This window comes from Solea senegalensis, linkage group LG7, assembly GCF_019176455.1.
Source record: "Solea senegalensis isolate Sse05_10M linkage group LG7, IFAPA_SoseM_1, whole genome shotgun sequence".
Lineage (NCBI taxonomy): Eukaryota > Metazoa > Chordata > Actinopteri > Pleuronectiformes > Soleidae > Solea > Solea senegalensis.
This window is the reverse complement of record NC_058027.1, coordinates 24,344,237-24,367,068: the sequence shown is the minus strand read 5'-3', so window position 1 is coordinate 24,367,068 and position 22,832 is coordinate 24,344,237. Positions and strand designations below refer to the sequence as shown.

Here is a 22,832-nt window from a genome sequence, read left to right as displayed (position 1 = left end):
CTGAGTTTATGAACGATGCTATATAATGACAAAAATAAGGGGGGTTCAGATAAATAGCCTCAGCTGTGTCCACTTGTAGATAAAGGTGAAGGAAACCGTGTTAGAGCCCCATTATTTCATCATTATTCTAATTATGAACACCTTGTTAACGTCAGCAGCAGCATTAGCATTAACGTTAGCCGTGGTGGGCGGTGACTGACATGAATAATGCATGGTAGTGGGCGGGGACGGTTTCGGCTCTGACTCCCTGCGTCACGCTGTGAATTGGAGACCAAAGACCGGGACTGAGAGAGGATTGACTCTGTCCTCACTCAGTGGAGGAAGTCTTCCTGCACCGAGCACCAGGTAGGCGAAAAAACAATATAATCTGGACTATTATTATTATTATTATCATCACAAGTGCTGGAATACGGATGTTAATGTGTTTGAAAATAATGTTTTTTGAAGTTAGAGGCTGACGTTTTATTCAGGCTGGTGTGGTGGAATTGTCTGAAACTATGTTTATGTTAATTGGCTGTACCGTGTAATTTAAACAATCGGTTTTCTGAAGTTCCCATTAAAAGTAAGGGAGATAATGTAATCATTGTGTTTTAAAAGAACAAGTTTTTAAGTGACAAATATTATAAAGTCTTCATAAACTGTTAAAAGGATTGCTATAGGATTATAAGAGCATATGTGTGACAATGAGTGCAGACTCAGCAGCCTGCATTACTGCTGTGTTTATGTTAAAACACAGTGGGATGGAATCATTGTGTATGTATACTGTATATGCCACCACCATACAACAGTAATAAATCACACAGGATATGAGGGTTTGAATCCATGCGTGACAACTATTCCATAAACCTGAGCGTGGTTCATGGAAGTTCTCTATCATCTCACCAGTCTGAGCGTGTCAGAGGAATGAAGGTTCATGAATGTGTATGAGCCACAGGCATATTAACAACCTGCAACTTCCAGTTTTAATGGCTGGGAATGACTGAACCTGTGCTACGGCTTTATTTGTTTCAGGATTCAAGATTTTCTTATTGTCATTTCCTTACTGCCATTGTGTGTGCAGGTTATTTCCAGGTTAAAACCTTTGTGCATTCTCGTCAGAGAGTTCACAGAGGGAAAGGTTCCCTTGGGAGTGTGAGTGTGTTTGTGTGTGTTGTCTGCACTGCTCCCTCTGAGGTTATTTACCCACACCGATGTGTGCAAACACACTGTTGTCCTTGACTAGTAACGCACCAATGTGTCGTCCCACAGTGAATTTACAGTGAAGGAGAGACTTGGCCTCACTTTTGAAAAAGTGGCCTCAAATCTCAGCATGGCACAAGAAACAAGAGGCGACGGAGCAGAGCGGAGCAGAGCAGGGTTCCCAGGATTTTTATGTGACCCTCACCTGACCTACTCCACTTTTTTTAGCTTTAAATAAGAATTAACGATATTGATCAGATCCGGATTTATTGTGAGTGTGTGCTAATCCTGGACCCCTGATGGGATTCTCCAGATGGCCCTGTCCTAACAACTACATCAAGGATTTAGTTCTTACTTCTTCTTTTTTTAACTTCTAGTAATTGTTGAAAAGGGTTTTATTTCTGTAGTATTCTGCCTTTGCAGTTAGTTTTAGTGAGTGTTGTTTATATAATATGAAGGATTTTAAGGCATTTGTTTAATGAATTGTTTCATCAGCCTGGTACATTTTTGAAGTCTTGAAGTCGTGACATCTAATGATGACGGTGCAGATTGGACTCAGCTCACCTTAACCTTTCCCAAGTGCGTTTAGGGAACTACGGTGGCCTTCACATACCACAAAGAACGTTGCTCTTCTTTGTAGGGATGCAACGTTTGATAATTTTTTTCAATAAATCAAGTAATTGTTTGGTCAAACCTGGAAATGATGATGCTCTCAAATGTTTTAATGATTTCTTTGTTATATGGAGCAAAGAAAACAGAAAATATTCACATTTACGGCATAGTCTTACTACACAATCAAAGTCGCTGTGGTCTGCTGTAGAAACATGGCGTCACAAAATGGGGGCCTTCGTAAAAACAAGGCCCTTGCCTAAAGTCCATATAAAAGTCTATGAAAAAGGAAGGAAAACTTATTTTTATGCACTGGAACTTGCAAACTGTTGAAAATGTGTTTTCTTTGAACAACTGCTGTGGTCCCTGTTGTTCTTCCATGATATGCTAATTCCCCGTTCAGGACAGTTTTCTTCTCCAGAGGGACGCACAGTTTGACTTAGAAGTATCTCATTAATCAGCAGATCTCCAAACAATCCTCCACACACTCATGTCTTCTCCCAGGGTGCTGTTGTTGTGTTTTTGTTGTTTTTTTTTTAAAAACGGAGTGGGTGAACATATGCCTGCTGCTCCAGTGTCTCCCCAGGTGTTTTGTTGTCCTGTTGTACAGATGGGTCAGTAATTGTATTTGTCATGTTGTGTTATCATAACACGGAGCCTTGCCGCCGCTGTCAGACTCTGATTTATGGCCCCTGGCCTCAGTGAAGCTCTCAGATCCTCCCCGAGCATTTGCTCAACAGGCTTTAAACGCCTCCTGTTGTGAGATGAAAGCCACAGTAACATGTCGCTCTAAGGCCACGTCTGCTTTCCTTCGCTGGTCTGGCTTGCGGGCAAATGACACAAACTGTTACCCAAAAATTGAAACACACTGGGAAATGAGTGGATGGGGTGTTGACCACATGAACCATGTATAGCTTGTTGTGGCTGTGCAGTATTACACAGCCCACTGGAGGAGAACACAGGATATCTCTTATGAGAGGAGGCTCACAATATGAGCATTGTCTCTGTTTCCTTGTGTGATCGAGTGTTGCAGGCTGTTGAGACAGTACATGTAATTTTTTGTCCCTTTACTGTCTGAATGGCCTGTGAATTGCATTGATTGAAGAGATATTAAACCTATCTGCAATCTGCAGTCTAATTCTTACAGGGAACCACTGGCTTAGAAGATAGAACGGTCAAGTTGTCTGAAAACTACAACACAGAACATCTGTAGTCGTTACAATAGTGTGATAAACACGATTTATTATTTCATTCAGACTGCTTGGAATGATTGGCACCAAACAACCTTGCCTACCTGTGCGCACTGGAGTCTTTGCAACAAGCCAAGACAGGCAAACACTACTAAAGCACTACTACTACAGCGTCCACATATCATATTTTACTGGGTGGAGTTTTACTGAGAAATTTCATGAAATTTAATCATAACAAGGGCCACACAGTCTTTTCTTTTGTATTTAAACATGTCATCTAAGAAGACAAATGCGTCTGTTTAACAACAAGCCTTAATGCTCCATTTTTTCGTCCTCTGCTGTTAAGACTGCAGCAACTGCAGCAAAAGTTAATAAGCATGTTAATTCAGTTAAATTCGGCTTATTAAGCGAATGAATACTGTACACACAATAAGCATGTTTCAGAAGAGGATTTGGGTTGGGCTACTGCCCCCATGGGATGCCCTGATGCAGGACCTTTAGTTGTTACGCCCACATACATTAATTCAAATTCAGATTACAATTATGTGACATTACACAGAGGACAGGGAGTGTCTGTTTGCTCAGGGCGAAAAATGCAAGTCTCCAAAGTGTCTGAGAAAGCACTCGGACAAAAGACAAAGCCCAGCTAGTCTTTGTGAAATAACTAGTGGGTCAACATACGGATTAGTGTTGTACAGTTTTGTTTTTAAATTGTACATGTGATTATGTCATTTGAATAATGGTTTGATTTTAAAAACAAACAACCTAGCTAATAGAAAAAGAAAAAAAATCTCATATCTCCAAGAAAGAAAGAAACCCCAGAAATATAGTAAATTTGAAAGCTAATAAGTAAATATTGGTTACTAATTATAAAATATGCAATAAAGCGTGACGTTGAATTGCTGATTGTGTATTCTTGCAGCAACTTGTAGGTAAACCTGTCCAGTTTTTTCAGAATCTTTTTAATTGTTTATGTTGTTTATTGCTGTTTTCATGGATCTCTTTTCAATCCACTGACTTGCTCTCTTCCTCCTCCATTAGGCATGGCTGGGAAGCCTTTCCGGGCCACCTACATCTGGAGCAGCATCATTTCTAATCTCCATACTCATGTCGAGGTCAAACGCAGGCGCCACAACCTCAAGTCCTACCAGGACTGCTTCCTGGGCTCCGAGGCCGTGGACGTGGTGTTGGCACACATCACACTGAACCGCTTCTTTGGCGACGATGCGGTGCCTCGCTACAAGGCCGCTCGCCTCTGTCAGGCCCTGATGGACTCGAGGGTGTTTGAGCCAGTGGGCGTTAAAGTCTTTGGGAAGGAAAAGAAGCGAGCGACATTTGAGGACAGTAGCTGCAGTTTGTACCGGTTCCTGAGCCCAACCACCGACTCGTCGTCGTCACTGGCCGACACCAATTCCCAATCCACTAACACCATTGAAAGCGGCTATGACTCACCGAGCATGAACAGGAACAAGAACAGTTACAGTCCGTCACATGAAAGGTGCAGATTCATGTCACGGCATCTCCAGATCTCGCTTTTGATTTACTTTGTTCTCCTTCCTCCTGATAGTCAGAGTTAATCCCAAAGTCCGGCCTGGCTTTGCTGTGAGAGGCTCTGAAAACAAGTGAAGCATGACATATTGTAGTCATATCTTTGCAATGCAATCCATTTTTAATGACCCTGTGACAAAAAACAGAAAACCTCAGGGACAGTTCCAAGTTTTTGCAAAGTGCAGTTGTGTGAGGTTTTGTCATTGTCATTATCTGCACTAAATTCAACACAATAGAAATGGCGGCATGGCTTGAAAAAAAATCAGTGTTGATAATATGACCATACCCCATACAACCACATAAAAAAGGAACTATCCCTTTAAAGTTAAAAGTCAAACAGTAGTACCAAAATTAAGGTATTACAGACAGAAACTCCCTGAAGTACTTGCACTAACTTCATGGTTCTCAAACTGTGGTACGTAAGCTTCCTCCGGTCATACTTGGAGGAAAATACTTGGAAGAAATACTGCTCTCCTGTATATACTTGGATATACTGAGGAATTTTGACTAGAGTGAGAGGAAAATGAAACAAATGACTGACTTACCGTCGCTGACTTTTGCTCAGCCTGTTTACACCACAGTAATTTAACTTTAGTGATAATATACTTACTACTTACTAGGTACTTGGTTTAAAAAGTTAGAAAACCACTCCACTAACTTAAACTAACTTAAGTTCACTGTCATGGTGAGAGGAGTAACAACCACTCTGTTAGCACCAGCAGCTAGCCTGAGCTAGCTTAGCCCAGCACAAAGACAGTCCGGAAAGAGCTTTGAAACAGCTTTCTAATTAAAGGGATAGTTTAATGTTTGTTGTATTAGCAGTGTGTAAGGTACAAGATGTATTTTGTCCACTCCCATGCTGATAAGAGCATTGAAACTTGAAAAATATCCTTTAAACATGAATGTAGAACAGTTCTGTTAAGTTATGTATATTTTTTAAGTTAGACTATATAACTTAGTTATATAGTATTTGCTGAAGGAAAGGGCTGTCTGACCTTTGCTCTGCTGTTGCTTTCTTCCTCTCTCAACAGTCAATACCACTTCAAAAACACTGAAATGTACCTTCAACTTATTTTATTTTGTTTATTTGTTTCTAGGCCATATTGTGCTATAGAATATCTTAGACAATAATGCGTTGAACAATCCTTTTGAATTCTAGTTTAGCTGGTTGCTTCCGATTAGACTCGACAATTGTACTGAAATCTTGTTTAACCCTGAGCAAGAAGGCTAATAGCAGTATTTTTCCAAAAACGCCAAACTGTTCAGGTGGTTCTCCTTGACTTTTAGGCCGTTACGTAAAGTGAGGGAGGTCGTTGAGCACTTAGCAAAGACAGGCAGGATGCTCGACTGATGAGGTGCTAACATATGGCCAGCTCATTGAGCTTCTTCCCTTTTGATGCAGAGTTGTAGTGAGAGTGACAGCACCAGACTGCACCACGGAACAAGTCTGATGCCTGTAATGGCAGATGGCAGAGAAGAGCCGCGTGCTCTAACAGTTTAGACGAGTAAAAGAGCAATAGACGTCAGAATAATGTGCGCTTCGAACTGTTCTATGCTCAAAATGACGCATTTATTTGGCGGTTTGGATTATGAAACGACTGCAATCATCGCAGTACCTGAATCACAGGTACGAGAGAGCATCCTTCATTTTCCGCTGATTGCTGTTATTATGTGACTCTTCAGAAAAGAGGCGCTGAGCTACTCCACCCACTCCTCGGTGAAAAACTCACTGGACGACGTGCTGGGAAACCTCAACCTGAGCTCATCCATCACTCCTCAAATGAACAACCTCGGCCTCTTTCGGGAGCGTAAGTGCGGGAAAATTACGTAAAAACAGGCTACATGTTTTCATGCCTGGTCACTCTTTATTCAGTATGTCTATCTTAACATATGTGTGTGTAACTGTGGCCCTTATGATGTGTGTGTGTGTTATTATTACAGTTGTGGATGAGGTGTGGCACCAGCAGGCAGTGTTCAGGCTGCTGCAGCTGATAGAGCTCCCCCTACTGGAGAACTTATTGGAGGGCAAGGACACATCGCGGCCTCCGCTGCACGGCATGGACAGCGACCCAGACCTTTTGTACACATCAAGCTACCTGGACCGAGAAGTCCTCAAAGCCTTCAGCGAAGCACAGTACGGGATTGTTAATGGCTATCTAAGTTAATAATTAAAACAAGTGAATATTGTCTGATTTCTTTGCTCGATACAACTACTGATAAAACAAGAGACAAGAAACAAGCTTTAGAAAGACCTCATTTTGAAGTTTGGAAAACACTGATAGACTTTCTTAGCATTTTCTGGCCTAGTTTGAACCAGAAATACGCATACACTGTATATGATACATTTGGGAAATCAAAAAAGGTTCTCTTTAAATATCAAAAGCTTATCTGAAAGTTCTTTCTGTCACAAGACTTAATTCTGTGTTTAAAACAACTGCATTTTCCCTTTTAACCAAGGGCGGATGAGTGGCTGTCAAGGGCAGTGGACTGTCTGGAGTTGCTGCCTGATGAACTGGTGGTTGAAGTCAGTCGAGGATTGGCCGCTTGCACAAACGACTTAGTCCAGTGCAAGAGGCTCCTTTATGAGGTCCTGGCACAGCATTACAGGCACACACAACAACCGCCGCTGCTCAGCAACCACGTGTTCGACATTCACTCTGGCATCTCAGAGTTGCTTGGTAAGGGCTCGCCGAGGTGGTGTGATGTGGATGTTTCTGATGCACACAGTCAAGTTTTATAAGCTTTATTTACATACAGAATGTTGCTGTTAATGTCATTTTTCCTTCCTCGAGTTCACCATTGTTCATTCTTGTGTTTTCCTTGGTCTGTTGTCAGTGAACGGCCATCGAGAGCAAGCTCTGGAAGCTCTGCAGCTGAGCCTGAAGCTGCAGGACTCGCGCAGCAGGGAGGAGCTACGCAGACTACTGAGATTCATGGCCACTGCAGCCAAGGTCCAGGAGGTGAAACTGCACAAAGAGGCGAGTACTTGTCTGTGTAAGTGTGTGCATGTGTGTGTATTTTCTCCTTGTTAACGCCAAATGCTGTCCTTTGCAGATTGAGAACAGAATGGCGGTGAAAAGGTCTTTCTCCAGTGCCATCGTCTACAGCAGACGACTCTCCAAAGGAAAGGTGGATCTGATGGTTTTGTTCATGGTGGATAATCACTGTGATCTTTTTAAGGTAAGTGTTCCTTATGTGAGCCAGGTTAAAGATTATATTAAAGAGATAACAGACAACTTTCATGTTCCCAATGTTTGGTTGCTCCCCTGTGTTTCCATCAACTTTGATCCAGTTAAATTGCACTTTAATTTGTTAATTAAAGTGCATAACTTTTGCTGACCTGATTGAGGGAGCCAGTGTTGTAATGTAACATGTACAAATTTCACGTATTTATATTTCAAGAAAGTTTTACTTTTACTTTTATTCCACTACATTTCCTCTAACTATGTTTGTTACTCGTTACTACCAAATAAAATCAGAAGAAGAAGAGTTGGTAATGGTCTGTATTTATATAGAGCTTTTCTAGTCTTGATGACCTGCTTTAGTTTTGCCATTCACACACTTCAACATGGGGTTAAGTGTCTCGCTGAAGGACAAATAAAGACTAGCAGGGCCAGTAATTGAACTCACAACCTTCCAGTTGAAAGACAACCTTCCCCCTACCACTTATCCACCGATGGTTCAAACCTAACTCCTCACGTTTTTAATACTTTTACTTCTAAAAGTACATTTTATATAAAAAAAAAATACTTTTGATACTTAAGTACAGTAAATGTCATATACTTTAAGACTTTTACTTAAGTAATTTAAAAATAAAAGTGACTTCAACTTCTACCAAAGTCATTTTCTGATAAGATTACTCAAGTATCCATTTAAGGTGCTTTTTTTTTTCTTTCTTTAATTTGAAAATGGCTTGAATCTAACGGACATTTGTTTGTATTTTACACCTTTAAGTCAAAGAAAAATAACGTCTTTTGTTGTCGTCTTCCAACCAGATCCCGGTTTCGTTGCACAAGTTGGTCAGCGACAGAATAATCAATATCACCAAAGGCAAAGATCCAGACATGATGACAGGTTTCCACCTTTTTTTCCCTTCCCTTTGTTAATAAACCCCTTTCCCGTAGATAAAGATGAACCTCTTCCACTTTAATTTGAATATCCATCTCGCTCTCTCTCGCCTTTACCGCAGGCTCGACATACTGCACAAGATTGAGTGCCAAGGTCTACTCAGAAAATGCAGAAAAAACCACCAAAGAGGAACTTCGGTCACTTTTGCGCACGGTCTACGAGAACCCGACACTCTCCATTAGAGAGAAGAGGCGGCTGCTGGGACAGTTTTATAAAGGACACCCGGAGATTTTTGTCCAGTACTTTGGAAACAGATTGTCCACTATAAACATGTTACTACAGTAAAAAAAAAACTTGAATAATAATGTAAAAAAAGACAAAAGCTAATGTTGTGATTTGTGATATAGTATTTGCTCGTGTGCAAATATTTGAAACTACTGAAGAAGAATGTGAATTTTGTTTGTAGAGGCTCTCGATAAGCTGCAATATTTAAGGACATGTTGTCGTATTTGTTTGAAGGTATTTCTTTGGTGCAGGACACTAACATGAAATGTCAGTTGTATGTGAAACTTTTACACGTTGACAAAATGAACCATGTGTTATTGAGTTTTTATTATTATTATTATTATTATTATACGCTGCAGCCAGTGAGGTTACAGTAAGTCTGCGTAGTTTGTAGCTTTCATGTGGTTTCTCATTTACAAGTGAGATCACAGACTGGGGAACAATGAAATGGATATTTGGGCATTTCAAATTCTGATGATGCGCTGTCGTTGACAATCAGAGTGTTTGTTCTGGTTTTCTTCTACTTTTTTGACTGAAACCTTAGAATATTTGAGCTTCTGTTTTAAATAAGGTTTTTGTTACACCTAATCTGGGAATAAATGCCTCACAAGCTGTGAACGTGGCTACTCTAATAGTCAGATACTGGTCCTGACTAGAAGACGAAGGGTACTAGGTCTCATAGCCACTCAGACTGTAGTTTTGTGAATAATCTTGAGCTCACTTCACTTCATCTTTTTCTCATGCTTGGTCGTCGTTCTCCAGCAAAAACACAGAGTATGCTTTCATCCCATCACGCTGAAAGCCTTAATTTATTCCCAAACAGCAACGAATCAGTCCAAATAAGAAAATGAGAGGTACTTCACTCTCTCTGAGACATTGTGTTCAGTTGGTATTGATGGTAGAAAGTGAAATGAAAGGAAAAAAAGCCGATGACTTTCCTTGATGGAAGCTTGACTACAAAATCATATCAAGGAAAGAATCAAGTTATTATACTCTAATGTTTGTCATTCAGAAGCTATTACATAAAAGACATAAGACATCACTTGTTATAGTCTGGATGCTTTGTCTCCGATTGATTCAGACTTCATTATGTAACGTTGTGCATTTACTGTTCTCTGCCCAATGAATGTGGACGTGGATCTGGATGAGTGACCATTTCAGACCAGTGTCCATATACTGCCACCTACTGGCAATCATAAGGCCCAGCATTACTGCTGCACAAGTCTTGTGAAGTGAAAACACACACACACACACAAAAAAAAGACAAACGTGCTTTTTTTCTTTTCCACTTTTATTGAAATGAACAGTTTTCCTCCAGATATCTAAAAAAAGCTTTAATTCCACTTTGCCACCGTTGGAAGCTCACAAGGCCAAAACCGAGATGATTGAATTATGTGAATTAAAACATTATCTTACAGTTTAATGGGCAGTCTTTAAAAATAAAAAACTGTAAACAAAACCAAAACCACAAGAACACATACAGTCTGTCTTGTACGTCTGTGTGAGCGTGTGTACTGTGTGTGTGTGTGTGTGTGTGTACGGTATAGAAATCAACAGACGCATAATCTGTGAGAAACACTCAGGAATATGGACACGCATGTTCAACACCGTATGACTGGCAGCTGTTGGGGGTTACATTCTCGTGGGGTTCACTCGGGGGTGCTTTAGTTACGTTAACCGGATCCTCTTCTGTTGGCGCGCGCGGTAGATGTCGTGTATGGGCGGAGCGACGGCTCCTTTGTCGTCCTCCTCGTCGGAGTCTGCGTTTGACCTCTTGACTGTCTTGGCAACAGCGTGGTTCTCCGTGGCTCCGTTGCCCTCGCCTGCTGCTTCCGGCAGTTTGCCAGTGATCAGCTCTACGGCGGCGTCAACGGCTACGGACACAAGAAATGCTTTCGTTAAATCACTTTTTAACACAGTGTGTTTACTTTGGACCACTAGTTTGCCAATTTGGGGGGCTTTATTGGCAGAAACTGAATATACTACTCATACATTTGTTAGTGTACGTGTATAATCGCTTTAAAATGGAACAATACAAGCCTTTTATATGTACTTTAAGCCAGGGCCTTGCTTTATGAAGACAGCCATCTTGCGCTACCACATTTCAGCAGTGTGTTTTGCATTTTGACGTGGAAATTAACACTTGTGAAAGGTTAGGAGTCTCACTATTAGATGTCACTAATTCTTACACACGGGACCTTGGTTGCCAAGTCTGGAAAAGCTAGCAATAGCTGTGATGTTTTGTGCTGAGCAAACTGTGGACGAAGTCACGGCTGAGAAGACGGAATCATTTTGGCTTGTACAAGTTAACGGTTCTAAACAAACGTACGCAACATCCGTTTCCCGATCAACGCACTCTCATTGGTGATTACGCCCCAAACGCTGTTTAAGTCATGACATAAAATATGACACCCGCGATTGTCGGGAAGGGCCAGATCGTGACCGAAATCTGGCCAATAATGATGGACACTCCTTTAGACTTAAATGCTGACAAAAGCAACTTACTCTCAGGAAGTGTGCATCTCCTAAAGGATTCCATGAGCTCATCCACTTGAACAAAGGGACCCTGCAGCAAACAGAGGTGAAACACATTAAAGTTATAACATGATTCTCTTTTTGATTTGAATTTCTGTTGTTTATATGCATGTATTGTTTTTATTTCTTGTGTACTTGTGAACTGCAGCTACTCACAGTAAAGCACGTAGGAGGAGGGAGGAGCTTCATGAGAATGACAGCAGCTGGGGGAACGGGGAAAACTCCACCAGGGACAGGGTGTAGACCTGGAGCTGTGGAGAGGAACACAAGCATCTACATCAAAGCTAAGTCCTACTATTTAATTCGCACTGATAATCCTGTGTGAAAACAGCATGAGTTTATACGAGCTACTACATACGGGCAAGGTGACGTGGTTGGAAGGGGATCATCTGATTGGTGTCGGGTTTGGGGTACTCGGGTTTCCGGTCAGCTTCATCCTTCAGTGCAGGTGCAGAAGGCGTCACCACAGTCTCGGGGAGCAGAGCTGCCAGTTTGGAACGAGACACATCCTACAAAACACACACGAGAGGAACAGTTCAAATATCAGTTTGTGGTTAAAGAAAAGCCCCACGTGTCCTCCATGTTGGGCAAAATACGCACCTTGTATCCCAGGGCCTTGAGTTCACTGCTCGAGCACGGATATAGGTCCATAAACTTGTACCTATCTACAAGCAAGGCCGTCTCCTTGCCTTCGTACTCGTCCTTAAAGGCAGCAAAACGCCTGCGCTCCACTTTCAGGATACTAGCCAGATCTCCAATGTTGCTCTCGAAGGCCAGAAAGCGAGCCCAGATCTCACTGAAGGACCGAAAGAAGAATGAGAAGTTGACAAACAATCGTTTACAGATGTCACATGATGACAAAAAAAATGAAAGCGATTATACCCTGATTTTTCCGGTGACAAGCTTCCTGAGGTGAGGACACGTTCAAACAGAACCCTGGTGTTGTTGTCCTCTGAGAGAGGAGACAGTAAAATTAAGAAAGGGTTTCGCTTTGAGTTTCTATTAAGACTCTTTCTAAATAGCTGATAAAAAAAACAACCTACCATTAAGGTGAGAGAGGTAATCAATGTAAGCCAGTATGTACTCTGGAATGTCACCGTATTTCTTCAAACCCAGCTCAAAGATCTTGAAGGCCACAGATTTATCCTGTTGGGGAAAAAAAGGTGTTTGTACGACTGGCTTTTGTCACACAGATAGTAAACGTATGACCGTGTGTGTGTGTGTGTCTTCTTCACCTTGCTGCAGTAGTACTCCATCAGCGCCGCTGTCACGTACACATGGTGACGCGTGCGCAGGTCCTCACGGGCCTTCTTGAAGATGGTACGACCCGACTTGATGCCCTCCGCCCTCCTCGCGAACTTCATGTACTGGATGTAGACCAGCGTGGGGTCAATGTCCTCGATGGCCAACAGCTTATTATAGATGCTGTGGACCTTCTCATATTTCATGCGACTCTGTGGGGGACAGCAGAGATGGGAGGAGAAGCCACATTACACCTGAGCATGAAGACAAACACGGCTGTTTCAGCGGCGACTGGACACTCACTTCCTCATAGTCCGCGAATGAAAAGTACAGAAGCATATTCTTCTTCAGGAGTGTCCCGATGGCACGCTCGTAGATGTTGGCCGCCTCGTCGCTGAACAGCTTGGAATTATTCATATCCTGCAATTTGAGCAAAAATAGACTTGGTATGATTGAATTGACCCGTGAATGAAAGGACACAAAAATGTGAGTCTGACGCTTTTGATCTCTTACTCCTTTCTCTGCCAATAGTTTGCTGGACTGCTCCAGGTACTGTGCGGCCTCGTACCATACGTCGGGATGGTGACCGAGAACCAGCAGGCACTGCTCGTAGGCGAACATCACTGCAACACGCGGAGCACAGCGGCAACAGGTGACATCGGATCTTCATGATAAGGAGAACCTCTGCCCTCTAGTGGCTGCAGTTCCACAGGAGCAAGGACTCTCTCCATTTATTATAATTATTACACCAACAATTAGATGTAATTGCTGCAATAATGAGCCTTGACTTATTAGGAAAGCAGATGTGTGACTGATCACATCAGCGATGGCTCTGTTAATTTCACACCCTCAGCCATCGTTATTTTATTTATTTACACCAGATTTTCGGACTCTGTTCTGTCAAAATGCCTGCTGGGCAAAGGGCCCGTTCACATTTCAATGTTTGATTACTATTAATAATAGTAATATTTATTATAATTTGACAAATTAGTCAGTTTAATGGGCTTTAACATCGACTTGGAACTCACAACGCCAAACCACCAGTGACTGTCTTTTTCATTCTAATGAGAAGAGACTTTGAGTTCACGAACAAAATAAAATGCATTATTAGATACACAGTCCAAGATAGAGTGACGTGTCTTTAGCACATTAGTAGTCACCTCTCTTTGTGATGAGAGTTTGGTCTTCTGTGCGCAGCGGGTTGCTCTTTTCCCACTGGATGTACTTCTTCCACATTTCCACTTGCTGGGCTTCCTGTGGCGAGTTCTGAGGCGGTACCGACGGTGCGTTCCTGTCCAACCCCTTCATCACAGTTTCGTACTCCTGAATCACACACAACAGAGTCCACAGTCTCGTTGTTAAATATAGAGCACACGGACTCACAATAGTGTGTAATCTTTGTGACTCAGTGTGTGGATGATCTCACTTTAGCGACTCTCCTGGCGTTCATGTAGTCCCTGCTTCGATCCTCAATCATCTTTTTGGCCAAGTGCACGTTGATCCCCTGGTTATGATGGAACAGAGGAGTCAGCCCGCCCACATCCTCATACACTGACACAGATACAACTCTACAAGACCTTTGAAGCCCGTGTGGGCACAGCTCACCTCCTCGTATTTGCTATAATCTCTCCAGAGCTGCTCGATATTGATCATGGGGTTGACGCAGCCTCTCTGGTAAACCCTCCGTACTGCGGTGATCCGCTGGTTCTCTGCGTATGAGCCCACAGCTTCACTGATTTAAAAAAAAAGACAAACACGCGTTAATTGTAAGAGTCGGCAAACGGCTTTACAGTCTCTCAACTATCACAAATATAAATACTTACACTCCTTTGAGGAAGTTGACATAGTCCACCCAAATCTGTCAAAGGAACGAGAGGCTTTTTTTTTAGGTGACAGTCGATAAAAGAAGCTCACACACAAGGACAGATGTATCGCTTAGATCTGCGTACCTGGTAAGACATTATTTCCATGCCAATTTTATCCAAAGCAAAGTCGTACGCCTGAGCCATCTTCTCTCTGAAGGTACAACACAATAACAAAGGTTATCATGTTTCAGTAGAGCAGGGGAGCCAACATACTTCACAGAATGTGCGCTTACTTGTAGCTGGGCAGCTTCCCTTTGGTCTCTCGAACGTATGAGAGGTAGCATTTCCACAGGTCAATGTGCAACACTTTCATTAGGCATCTCTGAAACAACTACAGGGCCGAGAGAAGGAAATAAGTTAAACAGAACCTTTCACTGTATATTATACACATCAGCCTTGCATCCCCAGTTCCAAAAATTATGGCTCAAATTCATCTGTAGATCATAAACAACAGATAAAAGATGCAGGGATGCCTATATGTACTTTTAAATACATATAATAGCATATGGGCAGCAGTATCCATAAGATAAACCAGATGGACCAGGTTTTGGAGCTTATCTAAGCTTCTTTTTTTTCTGCACTGATTCAAATGTTACTTTTTATGTTAAATAAATACATAAGATATATGTGCATAGTTTAGCAAAAAAAGTAAAGAAAAACACAAAATATTTCAGTATGTTTAGGTTAAAAAAGAAACAAATATCTGAACAAATCCTGTTATTAACTCCCATAATTGTAAGACATTTTTAAAACGTGTTGGCAAGTGTTTAAAATGGCTCCTCCTAACAAAATAAATTACAGTAAACAGTAAAAAACAGTAAAGTCAGTTTTGGAGAGTGTGTTGGAAACTTACCTTTTCTACCTTGTCATAGTTTTTTGCCTTGATCTGCAAATAAGAGTGTAAACGCAACGTTAATTCAAAAGTCTCCTCTGCTTTTTACGGCACATTTGTCAACATGCACTCATGCAAATGGCACCACTCATACACATAGTCACACACGTGTACAATCAACAAAGTGAAATTCACACAAGAATGACAAATTAACTTCAAATAAAGGGGGTTTATTTTCTTTGCAGGTTTTGCGTCACAAGACTCAGTGAAGACACCAGTGACCACGTGTTACAGCATAAAGCACCGACTTAAAAAATATGATCAGAATGCAGAATTTAAACGTCACCTTTGAGGGAAAAAAAAAACAGCTGGAAAATTAACATCTGACACACAAATCACTTCCTGTGACTTAGCAAATGTTGCAGAAACATCATATATCCTAACGCTGATGGGTTAAAGCAACAGTCTAGCACAGTGTCCTGCAGTACAGACATTAATGGCAATTGTTTGTGTTTACCACCCCTGAGTCTATGCTTTGGTAACAGCGAGTAAAAGTGAGGAATAAACAGCAGTAAACATGCAAAATCGCAGTTACAGTTGCCATGTTACAAAAATATCCCAATATCAGAGAAACTTCTGTGCAAAAATATGGTGGGGTTGATTCTTTTGGTAATTATTGAAGCAAATGAACAGACATGTGATAGTTTATGGTGCCATCGTGTTGTCATGTCTCAAAGAGCCACATGACGTTATCTGTAAAATCTGGATAGGTTCTGTATGTGCGAAACTAAAAAACAACTTGCATCTACAATTAGAAACAAATATCAGATAACAGCTCAGAAACCAAAGTATTAAGTGACTATAGTTAATTTCTGGGGGGAGTATAATTACCAAACTGTGTCATACAGATGAACCTCCTAAAATGTGGTTTTCAAGCTGTGATCTGAAAGTCAGGTCAGCTATTACAGCAAAAGCTGGACAGCAACAGAGTTATATGATGATTAAAATTAAAAAAGCTATAGATTCCTACCAGGAATAAAAACTCAACAACACACTTGTCATTGTGTTAGCACATTATGAAATGATTCTTTAATGTAATTTAAAAAAAAGAACTTCACACAATTATGGCTAAACGTATGCAACTACATCCTGGGTGTGAAAAGCAGGAAAATGAATCCCTCTTTCAATGGAAGTTGATTTAAAAAAAAAAGAATTTTTTTTTCAGGCCAAATCAGTTTCTTAAGACTAATAGTAAAACCATTGAAGGAGATCCACTTTGTTAGGAAGTCTGATCAGAAAAAGTGATGTCCAAATTTCTTGCAAAGAGAAACACCTTTCTACACTACTGCTAAGTTTAAATAAGTGTGTGTTATTCCTACATTTAGGGTGAGAGTACAGTATAAATGTGTAGTAGGAATCACAACGTTGTATATTTAAGACACTTCCTTTTTGGAATCTAAGCCGGTTCGAGTCACTGCTCCTTTTCTCTTGTTTTTGTAAGACAACAGTGAAGTGGTCTGAAAGTCTGACTGCAAATGAAACTCACATTCCAAAATAAAGGCACCAGTAAACACTTGCCATATCATTCACTCTTGTTAAAAATATCGTGAATAAAATATTGTCACTAGTGCAACACTTCATGACATGACATACTAACACTGGACAGTTCAAATGGGGACCTATTAAAGGAGAAGCTCATCCACATACTTACCAGATAAGATATGTTAACCACTAGTTCCTCACTAACTCATGCCCTTGATATTTTTACCCAGATGATTACCATCCGTTTCTAATCTCTAGCACAACTTTGAAGGACACTAGGGGGTCACGTCTTTCTGCAAACAGAAATATGCAGAGAAAATAAAATCACATCTTAGGTTGTTTGGGGGAATACATTGTGGTTTAAAGTTAAATGGGAAGGGATTATGGATAAAAAAGAGAATAGGTTTTGAAAAATAAAATAAAAAGATTTAAATATTAGAGAAGTGATTTTTGGTGATTCGGGATTAAGACTATAAACAACATTTTTAGGGATTAAACTGTGATCCACATTATGTGATTTATTCACCAGTCATCAACTATTCCTAGCAGTGATCTGATCTACATTCATGAGCAAAATGTCAATTAAAAGGGACACAAACTCAGCAAAACACAATGTATGCACAACTCACAACTTTTTAATTTGTTTGCACTACATATCAGAATACGGCTCTGTATTCTGATTTTTAGGTGACATCACGTCACCCAAAAAGCCTGCATGAGTGTGTCTTGAATGTCTTCAATTTGTATATTTTAACATTGTTAAAAGGCATTGCACTGATTATAATGAAAAACATCATTCTTAATTAGGTGGAGACTGCTTTTAATCTGCCATTTAAAAAAAAAAAAAAAAGCTATAATAACTACCCTGTACGTCCATGCTTGGCATCATCTTTGTTAGTCGCTTGGAGTCTGACACACTGCCTCACTGGTACCATTACTGCCATCTGCAGACCAGAGGAAGTTATTGAGGGCTGTTCATGAGAAGCCTAATCCTTTTGAAAAGAGCCCAGTGTTTTCCTCTTTTTTTTTTACTTAATTACGCATGTCTATGTTTTAAAATGTTAGACTGGAATTTGTCTTGCACTGCGCCACCAAAGTAGGAAAAGGCTGGGGAGGGAACATGGCGACAGGGATTGATCCGCAACAAACAACAACCAGTGAAACAAAACAACATGGAGGTAATCATTTTCCAGACAGAAGCTGGACGTTTAACAAGAAGCGCTATTCTGATGCGTGATGCAAGCAATGTGTTTAACACTGATTGCAAAATAGAAGTGTGGAAAGCATTAGAAATGCATAGAACCTGGGCTTCAGCAACAAAAATGAGAATGTGTAAGGGACAAATAAGTCATCCCATCAGAAGCTGACTGGATAACATCAAAGCCTGTGGGTGGCATCAAGGAAAATGGGTCACTGGTCATATATTTATGAGAAGAGGGGAGGGCTTTTTCAAGGAAAGAAAGGGCCACACAATAAAAGTATTTCTTTATAAAATTACCCGAAAGAAATGACACAGGAGGCAATAAATAGACACAACAAGTGAATAAAAGGCTAATGCACTCCAATACCATTAAAATAGTTTTAATACTGTTGCAGACCAAACATGCAACAAATTCACTTTACCTCATTTAAATATGGCGCAGAAAAAAAGTTTGTTTTTTTTGTAAATCCTGGAAACATAAGAATTTTCTGGAAAAAGAAATGTTAGAGCTAAACCCCTTTGTGTGTGTGTTTAAAGGCACAATTCTTAGTGAATCTAACTGGAACCTCCCCATTCATTGTTCTCAAACATTGATAATAAACTGGCAAAGGTGTCCAGGTTAAAGCGGAGTAGTCAGGTCCAGTGCTTCAAAGCAAGAATTGTGACATTAAACTTCATTTGAAGTAAGAGACATTTTGTTTGTGTGAAAATCACATTGTTGATCATTTAAGGAAAAAATTCCCAGCCATGCACACCAAAGACAAAAGAAAAAAGTTTTAACCTCAGCTTCAATGAATAGTTTCCAGAATCTGCCAGAACTTGGGAACTGCGTGACAAGTCGCTCATATGTCTTCCTTGCTTTATCTATGGGTTGGTTCTAAAGAAGGAAAACACATATATACATACCAAACTACTTTAAATATGAGGAAGCAACCAAGCAATGTTGTGTATTAGACTTTAAACATATCTAACCCTCCCACCCCTTATTCCCAGTTTACTTAACCCCAGGAAGGCAGCTCTGTGTCACTAAACCTGTGCTTCTCGAATCAGAATGCTCCACGCGTCAAGGTCATATGGGTTTTCTTCCAACTTCTTCTCTGCCTTCTTCACCTTCTCGGGGATGTATTCTGCTGCTGCCTGCAAACACACAGAGGTACAGGACAAAGGGTTATGCTGTTGGCTGCACACAATGTGTGCGCTGCTTAGGTTGTGGTCTACAGAGAGCCCACGCGTGCTAAAAACGTAAGGATTGATTTACTATAATTATCGGCGGTACCACTGCAGTACGTCTAAAAACAAAAACCACACGTGACCGTTTGATGGGTTATGTGTTCGAGGGCCACTAGGGTTTTTACAGCTAGCATGATCGAAAAGCAGCAATCGTCGATAATACTGCGATCGATTAAGGCACATGACTAACGTATAATGTGTGCTACCAAGTTGAAATGCTGCTCACGTTGAGTTGAATCATGGGTCGTAAAGCTTGTCGCATTGGACGCCAGAAAAGTAGCAACAATGCTACAACTACCCAGTCAATATGGCGCACGACAAGCTAAACTTTCAGCTTTGCGGGAACCCGATACAAAACATGAATAGTACACATGACTGAATAGTGTTGGCCGATACGTAATTAAACCATTATATCAACCGTAGCACTGTTTAGTTAATAACATTACACGAGTACTGTATACATTTAATCGATACTCGCGTATCAATCAGAGTTAGCTTGCGCCCCATAAGAATCGCATGTAACTACCTGGTCGGCTGCTCCCTCGGTGGACATGGCTGGAAGAGTAATCTAGGTTAGAAATGTTATATCAAATGTGAAAACGATGAATATCAACGTGATAGTGGGGTTTTTAAACGACTAAGGAATCGGCATAGCTTCAAAAGGGTCGATCACATTGCCCTCATCTGACTAGCTTCTCGATGGCTGCCGCTGGCCGATGCCTCAAAATGGCGTGAATCTCGACTTCCGCTCCGTTGGCCGCAAAAAACAATGACGCTTCCGGTGTCAGAACTTCAAAAATAAAACATCAGTCGCCTAAAAATATTATCATGACACATTCAACATCTTTACCGTTACTGAGATGTATTGCTTTTAATATTTAATATATATTTTATTTATATATAAAACAATTAATTAAACGATAGGTAGGTACGCACATTTACATTCGTCTACGCGCACTCACCGATTGTTGAACCTACCTGTTGAAACACCTGTGGGGCTGAGTGGGCTATATATATATTACCCATACAGGTTCATCACTTAAAAAGCCTCAGTAAATCATTTTAATTACTGTAGTTCTCACGTATTATGCATAATCAAGGATATTAGACATACCAACCAAAGACATACCTTTGTTTCTACCACAGACATAACGTTTATTTGTACGTTACACGTCATATTAATCCCTCGAATGGCCTTTTTCTTTAGCTTTCCTGACAGTTCAGTAGCTTATCGCAGCTGGAGCCACATGTTGACCTCATAATTAAGACGCAATAAAGACATTCGGCCTTTCAACTTCCTCATCTAAAATTGACCTTGCCATTATGTTACTTATAGCGTTGAGGGTATCGGTCTGTATTTTATCTTATACAAGACAATTCACTGTCCCTACTTTATCATATCTATTATCAATAAATAACGAAAAAATTCAATACGGAAAAAAATGACAGTAAAATGTGTTGTACAATATTGTTTGTCACTATTGGATTCATAAGTAACTGCATCTTTGTGAATGATGTTATCGTGTCTACAACCCCAGTTACCACAGAGAAAGACTACTCCAGTGGGCTGCACAATGTTGGTCGCTATATTGGCCAACAGGGGGAGACAAATAACCTAAAGTTGGCCACCGTGAGCGCGCGCTTGTAAGTATCAGGACAACAACCTGAATCAGACAAGAGCAAAAGACCACAGAGCTGAGCCAATCTCTTTCTCATATAACCCCCTCTATGAAAATGAATGTGTATACTGTACTATTTCAGAACTCTGCTAATATCCTTTACTTTGACAAATATGTCTACTGCTATTCTTTACAAAATACTTGTCAAATGCATTATGTTTGCAATATATAGTGCAATATAACTGTAACATGTGCAATATACTCCCATGAATGCTGCAGTGCATACACATATGTGTTTTATTTTGTTGTATTTTAGGGTTTTTTACTCTATGTATTGTGTGTGTATAGACTTATTTTCTCATTATATATTTGTATTGTGCTGACTCAAGCAAAACCTGCACAAAAAATCCTAGGCACATAACTATACTATAACGGCATGCGTACACATGGCAAATACAATCTTGAAGATTATTAAAGAATGTACCTGTCAATGTACCTGAAGGGGTGAGAGGACACACACACACACACACATACAAGCTCTCCAGGAAGCAAAACAAAGTTCTGGGGAGGTGGGGAGGGGGTGATTTATGTGAGCTACACCTCTGCTTCCACTACCCCAGCTGTGTTTACTCACAGTATTACAGGTTAGGTTCACACCTGCTTCACAACTAACCAGGACCGGTGATGTGTTGTGTGTAACTGAGGCGGGGGACTGTTAGGGATTAGGAAAGACAAAGGCTTTTTGCTGGATTAGGTTACAGCCAGTCTTTTCACAGCAGGAGCGTTTGAGCAGCTTTCTTTGTCAGGTCGATGCCCCCTCAGTAGACTCTCTTGACCAATAATTTCCCTTAAAGAACACTGTTACACACATGGCTAAAGAAGAAAAGAAAAAAATGAACTGCTACAGATTGTATTTCTTCAACTGGGCAATTAAACTGCTGGTATTTTTTACACGTGTCAAGAGTTATATTTCATTTTGTGAACACCTTTGTTGAACCAATTAGCACTTATCATCACTTTAGAAGCTATTTTCAGTTCTGCACATACCTGTGAAATAAATTTCCTCATTACCTCCACCTGTCACAAGGGATTTCTAAATAATCTCAAGCTTTGTCAACTCTGTATTCCTGTGCAGAACTTTGTAATATCAATAAATGATACAATATGTTGATAGCTGTTTTCCAAATCTCAAAATGACATCCTAAAATATCCTCTTTATGTCCCCAACTAAGTATACGTAATAGCATTACTACAGTATTTTATCTTATTTAGTCTAATCAGTTCTGTATTCTAACATATTCTGTTTCCATTCTTATTTTGTTTTCATTATTTACTCTTCTGCTGTTATGCCAAATCAGAATTACCTCTTCAGGGGCTCTTATGAGAGTATTTTTCAATTTTAATTTTAGGCTCAAAACAGATCATTTAGTTTAATATAACAAAACAAAACACTCAAGTTAATCAATTCTCAGAAGAATTGGTTTTAGATTACCCAAAGAACGTTGTTGTGTTGTTTGTGTAATATCAGCATTGCGACTCTAACTCCTCTGATCATAGCAACAATTCCTGTATATTTATTACCATTAATACACCTAATTTGACAAATCTTTTCAAAATAAAAAATATTTTCACCACATGCTAAATATACAGCTTGTTACAGAGGATGTTTATAGAAGATACCAGAGGAATTTAAGATACCTTGAACTGGAACGAAATTAGGGATTGTCATAATTTAGTTTCAGATATTCGCAATGTGGGTGGTTAGCACTGTTGCCTTTGCAGCAAGAAGATCGAGGGCCAATGGTCTTTCTGCAGCAAGTATCCATGTTCTCCATCTCTTGTGTGTGTGTGGGTTTTCTCCAGGTTCTCCGGTTTCCTCCCACAGTC

General features: G+C 40.4%; 2 protein-coding genes across 2 annotated transcripts; one reads left to right on the top strand and one right to left on the bottom strand.

The window, feature by feature from the left end:
• Positions 1-263: 263 nt before the first annotated feature.
• On the top strand, positions 264-9,921 carry depdc7a (DEP domain containing 7, paralog a). Its single transcript, XM_044030131.1, has 9 exons — positions 264-345; positions 4,020-4,476; positions 6,210-6,334; positions 6,468-6,660; positions 6,984-7,204; positions 7,362-7,504; positions 7,581-7,706; positions 8,522-8,600; positions 8,716-9,921. The coding sequence occupies exons 2-9, from the start codon at positions 4,022-4,024 to the stop codon at positions 8,937-8,939; spliced, it is 1,566 nt and encodes a 521-aa protein (XP_043886066.1). The 5' UTR covers positions 264-345; positions 4,020-4,021; the 3' UTR covers positions 8,940-9,921.
• A 274-nt stretch (positions 9,922-10,195) lies between these two features.
• On the bottom strand, positions 10,196-20,072 carry cstf3 (cleavage stimulation factor, 3' pre-RNA, subunit 3). The gene is made up of 20 exons (XM_044030130.1): positions 19,853-20,072; positions 19,129-19,233; positions 18,878-18,973; positions 15,375-15,407; positions 14,755-14,852; positions 14,606-14,672; positions 14,480-14,514; positions 14,262-14,388; positions 14,083-14,160; positions 13,817-13,979; positions 13,170-13,279; positions 12,960-13,076; positions 12,650-12,868; positions 12,458-12,560; positions 12,297-12,366; positions 12,015-12,210; positions 11,773-11,923; positions 11,571-11,665; positions 11,385-11,445; positions 10,196-10,753 (listed from the first exon to the last, which is right to left on the bottom strand). Exons 1-20 carry the CDS (start codon positions 19,877-19,879, stop codon positions 10,548-10,550), a joined length of 2,157 nt encoding a protein of 718 aa, XP_043886065.1. The 5' UTR covers positions 19,880-20,072; the 3' UTR covers positions 10,196-10,547.
• Positions 20,073-22,832: the final 2,760 nt, after the last annotated feature.

Coding starts and splice junctions, on each gene's coding strand:
- cstf3 (XM_044030130.1), bottom strand. CDS start 19,879: ATGTCCACCGAGGGAGCAGCCGACCAG. Junction 14,515..14,605: donor TGGAAATAATGTCTTACCAG/GTACGCAGATCT, acceptor TTCCTTTGACAG/ATTTGGGTGGACTATGTCAA. Junction 12,367..12,457: donor TTACCTCTCTCACCTTAATG/GTAGGTTGTTTT, acceptor CTCCTCTCTCAG/AGGACAACAACACCAGGGTT.
- depdc7a (XM_044030131.1), top strand. CDS start 4,022: ATGGCTGGGAAGCCTTTCCGGGCCACCTACATCTGGAGCAGCATCATT. Junction 4,477..6,209: donor TACAGTCCGTCACATGAAAG/GTGCAGATTCAT, acceptor GTGACTCTTCAG/AAAAGAGGCGCTGAGCTACT. Junction 6,335..6,467: donor CCTCGGCCTCTTTCGGGAGC/GTAAGTGCGGGA, acceptor TTATTATTACAG/TTGTGGATGAGGTGTGGCAC.